The following is a 10,474-nucleotide window of genomic DNA, read 5'->3' as shown; positions in this document are numbered from 1 at the left end:
GGAGACCTCTGGGGAAGGGGTTCCCTCCCTCCTGAAAATAAACACGATAAACAGAAGAGCGCCAGCCTCTGCTTTCAGGAAAGGTTTATTGTGGTGAGCGTCTTCTGTACAGTCGACTGCAAATGAAACGCAGAGGAAGGTGCCCAGAAGCGCCTGTGGCGGAGGCGCACGGGAAGCCCGGGGCCCAGACTCATGCAACATGATGCTGGCCGCGGCTCGGGCCATGGGGCCGTCAGAGAAACCTGTTTAAAAAATGGAGATGAATATTACAGAATTGGACAACCTGAACTGCTTTTCAAAACCAGAAGAAGGAGGTTCTTAGCCGTTACTCAGATACCAGTGCTGGGGAGGGAGGCCTGACTTTAGCAACAGCTGTGGGTGGGCTGGAGGCCGGCGCAGCTTGGGGCCCCCAGCGCCAGCTGTCTCGGCCGCTGCCTGTGCAGCGCTTGCTCCAAGGGGGTCAGCAAAAGCAACTGATGGCTGCCACTTCCAGGACCCACGAGACAGGCCTCAGGTAACTTTACTGCAGCCAAAGCCCAGGCTGGAAGGGGTTCCGGCTCTGCCGCATTCTGCATCCCAAGTGGGCATGTGGAGGAAGGGTCTGGAGGAAGGCTCCGGAGCACAGGCCCTGGTGTCCCTGTGAGGACGCTGGACCTGCAGGAGCGGGGAGCTGCAGTGCCACCTGCTGGGTGCCACAGGCCAGGCCTGGGGTCCACACCGCCGAGTGGGGTGCGTCTGATGTCTTGCCGAGCGCCTGGTCCGTCCTCTTGAACTGCCCTTGCCCAGCACTGCACTCTGGAGGTGGGTGGCGCAGGCGGTGGAGGGACACAGGCCAGCTCAAGCCCGCTGGTGGCAGGGCGTTTTCCCACAGGGATACGGGAAGCCACCTGTGTCAGGGCCAGGCCCTGGGATCGGGAGTTACACTGCCCTGTCCCAAGCCAAGGGGGCTGGTGGAATGATTTGAGCAGCTCTGGGAGTGGGGAAAAAAGACTAATTTCCAAACCCGTTTGTTCTCAGATAAAAAGCAGTTTTATAAACCCACAATCTGCTCCAGATTCAAGCAGTAATATTTCAGCAGGAGGAGGTGGTCATGGGAAGTCAGCGCAGCAGACGCTCCCTGACCTGGAGGCCTGCCTGCTTTCCACGTTGTTTCCCATGTTCAGGATTTCAGGAGAAGCAGCTCACGCTCCTGTGGTGGAGGGCAAGGTGTTCCACAAACACCTCCAGACCCAACCAAGAACTACAGGGCGGCGCGCTGCGGGCCACACGCATACTCAGGGGACCTGGCAGAGTCAGGGCCAGGGCCCTTCCCTCCAGGAACCGGTCCTTGGTAAAATAGCCACGGGCCACGCTGCAGTCTGGTTCCCAGTGGGGCTGCCTCAGTCCTACCCCCAGCACCCTCAAAAGCTGGGGTGTCTGCATGTCCCTTCACATAATTGATATGGTACCACCTCCTATAATAATAATATAAAATAAAAACATCTGATGTCTGGGTTTTTTCCCTGTTTCCAAATTTGTAGACTCCCAGGAAAATATTTTTTGCAGCCTTTTAAAAATCTGGTTCTTGGCAGTTTATCCATCTGTATCGATCCTGTGGGCTGTAAAGGAAAAGACAGACACAGGTGATCAGAAGGTGGCTGTTCCCATGCTCCTTCCTACTGATGGGGCTCAGCAGTCACCCGGACCAGCAGATGGCTGGGCCCAGGTGAGGCAGAGCACCCGCTGCCGAAAATCAACTGCTTCTGGAACGTGGAGGTCTGCTTTCATCCCCCCTCACTCAAGCCACAGTTTCCAACGAGCTCACTAATTCCACCTGTGAAAGGGCCCCAGCCCCCTTTTTAAGGCACAAATCACAGGCTCTGAGTGAATCATGGGTCAAGGGCTAGTTGGCGTCTCTGCTCCCAGGCAGGCAGCTGAGAGAAGGTGGCCAGCAGCCCACACACTGAGCAGCCGCTTTGAGGTCCCTGCCTCCGTTAGCTGGTGACTGCGAAGGGATGGCTACTCACACTGCTTTGGTATCCGGAGGGCCTCACTGTCCAGCACCATCACCTGATGGAGGACGCCCCGGAACTGATAGAGCACTTTCAGGTTCTTCTCTTCCCCCACACACGGGTCATAAAAGCCAGGCAGCCCAGCCTGTAACAAACGAATTGCTACTCTCAGTACTCCAGATGGTCTAAGACCAGCACTCCTTCTCACTACCACCGGAGGGGCAGTGTGCACAGGCTCTGACATTCCCTGGGGAGATGCAAACTTTGGGGCTTGAAGAAAAAGAAACAAGAATTTAAAAAAGTTGCCAAGACTTGCTTCTTAATAAAGGCCCCATAGTCACACTAAGACAGGGCCACTAGATGATTTCTAGGGTGCCAGGAGCTCTCTGGCCTGAGCTAACCTGCATTTTCATCCTTCTGGATGGTCCATGCACCAGGCCCCAGAGGTGAGACTCACACATGTTACAAGTGACCTCATGCTCTTTCTGCAATGAGGCAAAAATAAACAGAATCAAATGCCATGAAGGCAGGCACGTGTTCTGTTTGCTGGTGTGGCTGGCCCACAGGCGGGGCTCAGTAAATCCTTATTGAGTGAGTGGTGAAAGAAATGACTGAATGAAGCAAATAGCTCCAACATGGGTACTGCTCAGGAGCTGGGCGGCATCCCACGCAGTAGATGCCGATGATGGCAAAGATCCCACTTCAAGGGGCCAGGCTGTCCTTGTCAGACTGAAGCTATTCTTCAAACCACTGTTTGTTTTTTTGAGACAGGGTCTTGCTCTGTCACTCAGGCTGGAGTGCAGTGGCACAATCACAGCTCACTCTAGCCTCAACCTCCTGGGTTCAACCAATCCTCCCGCTTTAGCCTCCCGAACAGCTGGGACAACAGGCACATGTCACCATGCTCAGCTAATTTTTTCTCTTTTTTGTAGAGAGAGGGTTTTGCCATGTTGTCTAGGCTGATCTCAAACTCCCGGGCTCAAGCAATCCGCCAAACTCCTGGGCTCAAGCAATCTGCCCACCTTGGCCTCCCAAAGTGCTAGGACTATAGACGTGAGTCACCGCGCCCAGCCTGTTCAGATCTGTGAGCACGTGGCATGTGGTGGCTGGTGCTGCTGTACCTTGGAGGCCTCCGTGAGGATGAGCTTCGAGTCCTTCACCAGGCACTGCAGGGGCACAGTCACGTCAATCACCTTCACCTTCTCACTCTTCCTGCTCTTGTCATTGACAAACTTCCCGTACCAGGCATTGACGATGATGAGGCCTAAGGACAGACTCCGAGTAGCGGAAGGCCTTCTCCGGGCACCTCCCTGTGCCGCTTGGAGACCCCCAGCGCCCACCCTGGCCCAAGAGAGGGCACATTCTCACCCATTCTGGACTCTTCTGCCTCAATTATCCTTCGGACAGATTCCTGCATCAGCCGGACCTGGCAGAGAACAAGGATGACACAGTCAGGGCCCCACCAGGCCTGCTCCACCTCTGGTCAGAGGGCCACAGGCAGGCAGTCTTGTCCATGCCAACATGCCCGCTCAGGGCCTGGAAAGCAAGGGAGTGGGCGCCCTGACAGCTCTGCTACCCAAGTGGCTCGTTCTGAAACTCCTAGACCTACGGCAGGCAGCTCTGGGTCAGAAGGTGAGAAGCACCAGAAACGGCATGACCCTCCTGTGGCCACCGGTGGGAGCTCCCTTTCTGGGGATCATAAATGTGTGGGTGGGATTTCTTGACCCAATAAAAAAACACTGCATGCGTTGTCAGCTTTAAAAATAAGAGATTTCACAGGAGGAGTTGGAATCTCAGCTCCTCCTGAGAAAGGACCTGTGTTCTCCTGTGGTGCCATTCTACTGGGCATAGCTGTGCTGCCCACTCAGGCATGTGCTCGCCAGGCCATGCACATGGCCCACGGCCACCTGGGAGTGTGCTCGCCACTTACCCAGGAAGCCTGCTCCCTCCTGCTCCGTAAAAGGCAGAGCACTCAGAGAGAAGGAAAAGAGGCCAACACTCACCACTTTAAAAAAGCCCTTGTTATGCCTTTGGAGGGTAACTATCTTTAGGGCAGGGCCTGCAGAGCCCAGTAGCGCATCCCACAGTAAAGACTACATGGAGGGCCAAGTTGTTGGAGAAGAGAAGTCTGACATCTAAGGCCTGAGACCAACATGTGGGGTGTGGAGTGTGTCCCCTACAGCCCTCGCTTAGCAACGGTGGAGCAGCACTCACAGCGGACTCCGCCTCTTGCTTCTTCTGCAGCACGTCGGTGGCGGCACTTTCCCTCTGCTTCTCCAATTCCCTTACGCGAGAGGAACACAAGCCCCATGTTAGCGTGGCGCTGCCCAGCTTCCAGCCAACACAGCGCCTCCCGTGCTGGACCTGAGCCCAGCAAACAGTCTGTCATCTTACTGGAGTTCCAGTTCTAGAACTTTAAAAAATATTCCCACGACAGTCTCAGGCAAGTCTGTCGGTCACAGGCTGGCAGCGTTCATTTTACCCTTAGATGGCTCCGCCCCACCTCCTCACCGAGCTGATGGGCACCCGCTGTCAGTCTCTTTGGAAAGAAGACCCCACCACACATGAATTTCAGGAGATCCCACCAACCTTGTGGGATTATTATTTTTCTTAATTTTTTTTTTTTTTTTTTTTTGAGACGGAGTCTCGCTCTGTCCCCCGGGCTGGAGTGCAGTGGCTGGATCTCAGCTCACTGCAAGCTCCATCTCCCGGGTTTACGCCATTCTCCTGCCTCAGCCTCCCGAGTAGCTGGGACTACAGGTGCCCGCCACCTCGCCCGGCTAGTTTTTTGTATTTTTTAGTAGAGACGGGGTTTCACCAGGTTAGCCAGGATGGTCTCAATCTCCTGACCTCGTGATCCACCCATCTCGGCCTCCCAAAGTGCTGGGATTACAGGCTTGAGCCACCGCGCCCGGCCCTTAATTTAATTTTAAAATAGAGATGGGGGTCTCACTATATTGCCCAGGCTAGTCGCGAACTCCTGGGCTCAAGTGATCCTACTGTCTTGGCCTCCAAAAGTGCTAGGATTACAGGCTTGAGTTACTAAATAAGACTTTTGGTAGGAACAACTAATACCACTTTGGACACAGAGATCCGCTTTCCTGTAACAAAGTATGGGCCTTGGGGTCAGCATATGCCTGTCCTCCCAGAAGACTGTTCCAAGCCTCAAGCCTCCTAGGGAACTAGGATTCTGAATCCAAAGGCCAGAGGGGCCCAGAAGAGGAGATTCATTCCTTTATCAGAGATTCTCTAAGTGCAATGCTTTATTTACTAAATGAGATATTACAAAGTAACAAATCTATACCAGCTCTCAGTTTTGTGTAGAGATGCTTGCACTAATAATTTAGGGTTCATGGCACGCCCCAATGGATTATCTAAGAAACTGCAAAATAAATTGCGTTTCCATGACTTTCAACACTATAGTTAATGCAGGCCCCTTACGTAAGAATCCAGAACACATTCCTCTTAAACTCAGTGCCGGGAAAGGAAAACTGTTTATTTCTTGAGGCCATGGTTTAGAGACTCAACACTTTTTTTTTTTGAGACGTAGTCTTGCTCTGTCGCCCAGGCTGGAGTGCAGTGGGCGTGATCTTGGCTCACTGCAAGTTCCACCTCCCGGGTTCACGCCATTCTCCTGCCACAGCCTCCTGAGTAGCTGGGACTACAGGCGCCCGTCACCTCGCCCGGCTAATTTTATTTTTTTGTATTTTTAATAGAGACGGGGTTTCACTGTGTTAGCCAGGATGGTCTCGATCTCTTGACCTCGTGATCTGCCCGCCTCGGCCTCCCAAAGTGCTGGGATTACAGGCGTGAGCCACCGCGCCAGCCTTTTTTTTTGAGACTGAGTCTTGCTCTGTCGCCCAGGCTGGAGTGCCATGGCGCCGTCTCGGCTCACTGCAACCTCTGCCTCCCGGGTTCAAGCAATTCTCCTGTCTCAGCCTCCTGGGTAGCTGGGACTACAGGTGCATGCATGCCACCACGCCCAGCTAAGTTTTCTATGTTTTAATAGAGACGGGGTTTCGCCATGTTGGCCAGACTGGTCCTGAATGCCTCACCTCGGGTAATCTACCTGCCTCAGCCTCCCAAAGTGCTCAGATTACAGGCGTGAGCCACCGTGCCTGGCCGAGGCCCAACACTTCTATAAACTCCAGTCCTTTCTAAGAGCAGGAATTACAAATGAAGACATAACAGCAGCCCAACTACTGACAATGAGAAATAGTTAACATTTACCAATCGTGGCCCAGACATCAGCCTAAGCGCTTTACATGCATTAATTAACTCAAGTTTTCCTCATCACTCGATGGAGTAGGCTCTGTTATCCCCTCCATTTTAAGGGTGAGGAAACTGAGGCACAGGGCTGGCTAGTGACATGCCCATGATGTGTCAACTCACTTCTCTTTCTGAGCCCTGAGGTATGGTTTGATGATCAGACGGTGCATGGCAAAGTAGACCACTAGAGGCCCCACGGTGGCATAGAACACGGCGCTGGGCAGCAGCTGGTCCGTCAAGTGAATAGGGAAGAAGTATGTCTGACTGGCCCTGTTGAGCCTGCGGAAAAATACAAAAAACAAAACACCCAAGATGAATCAGGTTTTCCAGGGAAGGGCAATGGGGTGTTAGCCACAGGAGAACTTGTGCTGTGTACAGTTGCGAGTTAAAGGAGGCTGCAGTCTGCTCCTTTCACAGTCCACCGCCTTCTGCTGGCCTCCTTTTCCAAAGTCTGGCTGATGGATCTGACACTGTGACAGAAGAAAGATCCCATATCTGCTGACCTCCAGTCAAAGCAACAACAGGAACACTTCACAGGGTCAACGTCCCCTACAGGAGCATTCGGTCATAGGCTGGAGAGGACAGGAATGGGCTCCTCCAGATGACACTGGAGAGTCACATCTCAGTCCTTAACTGAGGTTTCCAAAGAAGTTGGTGAAGACTACAAAAGTTAGTCAGTTAAGGAGGTTCTGCTTCTAGTGGTGGCCGAGTAGCTCCTATTGGACCAATGTGTAAACTCTGGACCACATATAAAAAAATTTGGCCAGGCATGGTGACTCACGCCTGTAATCCCAGCACTTTGGGAGGCCGAGTTGGGCAAATCACCTGAGGTCAGGCGTTTGAGACCAGCCTGGCCAACATGGTGAAACTTCGTCTCTACCAAAAATACAAAAATTAGCCGGGTGTGGTGGTACCTGTTTGTAGTCCCAGCTACTCGGGAGGCTGAGTGAGGCGGGAGAATCACTTCAACCCAGGAGGCAGAGGTTGCAGTGAGCTGAGATTGTACCACTGCACTCCAGCCTGGGTGACAGAGCGAGACTCCGTCTCAAAAAAAAAACGAAAGAAAGAAAGTATCCAGTATGAAGAACAAAGAGGAAAAGGACTGAGGACGCATGGACACAATGTCAGAAAACCATGGAAGAGTGTTAAGTTTAATACATTGGTAATTAGAGTCCCAGTGATGAAAAGGAAATTTACAGATGCAAGAAGTTTAGGAAACCCCAAGCATGATAAATACAACAAAAGCCATATCTATATACATCACAAACTGCTGAAAAGCCAAAAAAAGAAAAACTGTTGAGTAGCCACTGACAATACCTGACCAGACCCTTCCAGAATAAAAGCAATTCCAGAATTGATAAAAACACTCAAAACCTGGCCGGGTGTGGTGGCTCACGCCTGTAATCCTAGCATTTTGGGAGGCCGAGGCAGGCGGATGGCTTGAGGTCAGGAGTTTGAGACCAGCTTGGCCAACATGGTGAAACCCTGTCTCTACTTAAAATACAAAAATTAGTTGGGTGTGGCGTCAGACACCTGTAATCCCAGCTACTCAGGAGGCTGAGGCAGGAGAATTGCTTGAACCTGGGAGGTGGAGGTTGCAGTGAGCTGAGATTGTGCCACTGCACTCCAGTGTGGGGAACAAGAACGAAACTCTGTCTCAAAAAAAAAAAAAAAAAAAAAAAAAAAAAATATATATATATATATATATATATATGTACACACACACACACACACACACACACACACACACATATAAACAGAGATAGGTTAAATGTGAATGGGCAAAAAAATAAATAGTAAGCATAAGAAGGCTAAAAGAGCTATATAATAACAGATAAAGTAGACCTCAAGACAAAAGGTTTTTTTTTTTTTTGAAGTGATGGGGTCTCTGTCATCTAGGCTGAGAGGCACAGTCAGAGCTCACTACCACCATGAGCTCCTGGGCTCAAGGGATCCTCCCGTCTTGGCCTCCCAAAGTGTATGAGCCACTGTACTGAGCCTTCGAATATTATCTGAGGAGAGATGGCTGATGCCAACTCTGATCTTGGTATGTGATTTGGCTTTTGTTTCCAAAACTGAGCTGTGATCCACTTTTATTCACTCGCTGAGTTCCTATCAAGTACCAGGATGGGTTTTAAGCTCTAGAAGTGCAGATGAGAATCAAATGGACCAAGTCCAAGGGCTTATTTCTGATGAGGAGTGGAGGAGATGGCCCTTCAGATGGAGACTGGTTCGCCGGAGACTAAACATGGTGGGGGGATCACCTGGGGCAAGGGAAAGGGCTACTATGTATACAAGGTGAATTAGGGGACATTTGAGCAGAGAGCAGATACCTACAGGGAATGAAGGAAATGGGCACATATTTATCTGCAGACTGAGAAATAGCAAAGGCCACCTCATAAGCAGGAGGGGGCCTGGTGTGTGCCAGGAACAGCTCAGGGGGTCGGGATGGCTGGAGTTGGGGGAGAAATACTACATCGCGGAGGGCGTTGCAGGCTCCAAAGTCTCTGAAGGGCTTTGGCCTCTGGCTGGAATTGAGGGAATCTCTGAGGTTTTAGGCAGAAGACAGACGTGAACTGCCTTCAATTTTAAAAAGGACTCCTACGGAGAGCAGACACAAGGAGGGAGAGGGGTTCAGCTGTGTAACTAAGACAAAGAGGGTGGCGGCAGTGAGGTTGAGAAATGGCCAGATTGGGGATACACTTTTGGAGTACATGTTCATGAGATGATTTTGAGATATGTCTGATTTGGAGTGTGTGAGAGACAGCGATCGAGGCTGACTCCAAGGTTTTTGGACAGAGCAAGTAGAAGGCTGGAGCTCTCATTTACTGATAGGAAAGAAGGCTGGGCGCTATGGCTCACACCTGTAATCCTAACACTTTGGGAGGCCGAAGCGGGATAACTGCTTGAAGTCAGGAGTTCAAAACCAGCCTGGGCAACCAAGTGAGACTCTCTCTATAGAAATAAAATAAAAAAAGAGAGAGAGAGATGGGAAGGACTTCAGGCAGAGCAGGTTCTGAAGCACCTGCGAGTCTGGGGACACAGGGAGGGACAGAGTTCTGTTTGGATACGTGACGTTAGTGATGCTGTTAGGTATCCAAGTAGAGATTAGGAAAAGAAAGCTGGATGCATATATGAGCTGGAGATTAAGGGGTTGGTCCAAGCTGGCGCTTGCAATGTGACAGTCCTCAGGGCATGAAAGCCACGAGGCTGGACATGACTGCTTGGGAGTGAGTCTGGAGAGAGAAGGGCTGTGCCCTGCAGTGGTGCCTCCATTTAGAAGTTTGGGACACAGAGAGCAGCCATCTGGTACGGAAAGCCAGAGCAGGGCGTGGTATCCTGTAACTCGAGGCAGAGAGGCCATGAGGGCAGGAGGGAATAGCCACCGAGGCAGCAGGTGCAGAGACCAAGTGAGCTGAAGAAGAATCACCCTCTGGTCTGTCACAGGAGGGAGGGTGCTCCACTGATGACCGAGAGGGCTGGTTTTTCTGGAGAGGCCTGACTGGAGCGGGTTTACAAAGAAAGAAGACGGACGCAAGCGAAAACAGACAACTCTTTTTTTTTGAGACGGAGTTTCACTGTCGCCCAGGCTGGAGTGCGGTGGTGCCATCTCGGCTCACTGCAAGCTCCGCCTCCTGGATTCACTGCCATTCTCCCGCCTCAGCCTCCCGAGTAGCTGGAACGACAGGCGCCCGCCACCACGCCCGGCTAATTTTTTGTATTTTTAATAGAGATGGGGTTTCACCGTGTTAGCCAGGATGGTCTCAATCTCCTGACCTTGTGATCTGCCCGCTTGGCCTCCCAAAGTGCTGGGATTACATGTGTGAGCCACCACGCCTGGCTAAAAACAGACAACTCTTTTGAGGAACTAAGGAGAAGACAGTGACTAGATTCAGGTGGAGCAAGGGTGTGTGTGCCAATGAAAACCCCTGGTGAGAGGGATGAATCAGCACAGCAGCTGCTACTGGAGATGCTGTGCCTGGGTGACAGCTACCAGGCCAGTGACTCCAGGAGGCCTGGGCTGCTAGGCTGCCATCCTGTGACATCAGCCGAGGCTGCTGGGTGGCTGCTGGAGCTCAGACACACACCTCACTCAGAGTTGGAACTATGCACTCCTTGAAATTTGCTTACTCAGCAAAAACAAGCAGCTGTATTTTTTTTTTTTTTTTTTTTTTTTGAGACGGAGTCTCGCTCTGTCCCCCAGGCTGGAGTGC

General features: G+C 51.7%; 1 protein-coding gene across 1 annotated transcript in view; it reads right to left on the bottom strand.

The window, feature by feature from the left end:
* Positions 1–69: 69 nt before the first annotated feature.
* DNAJC11 (DnaJ heat shock protein family (Hsp40) member C11) overlaps positions 70–10,474 on the bottom strand; it is a 71,049-nt gene continuing 60,644 nt past the window's right edge. The window contains exons 11-16 of the mRNA XM_007980733.3: positions 6,384–6,539; positions 4,206–4,275; positions 3,360–3,417; positions 3,113–3,255; positions 2,007–2,136; positions 70–1,598 (exon numbers count right to left, since the gene is read on the bottom strand). Of these exons, the coding sequence (XP_007978924.1) occupies positions 1,573–1,598; positions 2,007–2,136; positions 3,113–3,255; positions 3,360–3,417; positions 4,206–4,275; positions 6,384–6,539 (583 nt within the window). The 3' untranslated portion in view covers positions 70–1,572. The remainder of the gene's footprint in view (positions 1,599–2,006; positions 2,137–3,112; positions 3,256–3,359; positions 3,418–4,205; positions 4,276–6,383; positions 6,540–10,474) is intronic.

This window comes from Chlorocebus sabaeus, chromosome 20, assembly GCF_047675955.1.
Source record: "Chlorocebus sabaeus isolate Y175 chromosome 20, mChlSab1.0.hap1, whole genome shotgun sequence".
In the NCBI taxonomy this organism is placed as follows: Eukaryota; Metazoa; Chordata; class Mammalia; order Primates; family Cercopithecidae; genus Chlorocebus; species Chlorocebus sabaeus.
This window is presented reverse-complemented; position numbering and strand designations above follow the sequence as displayed.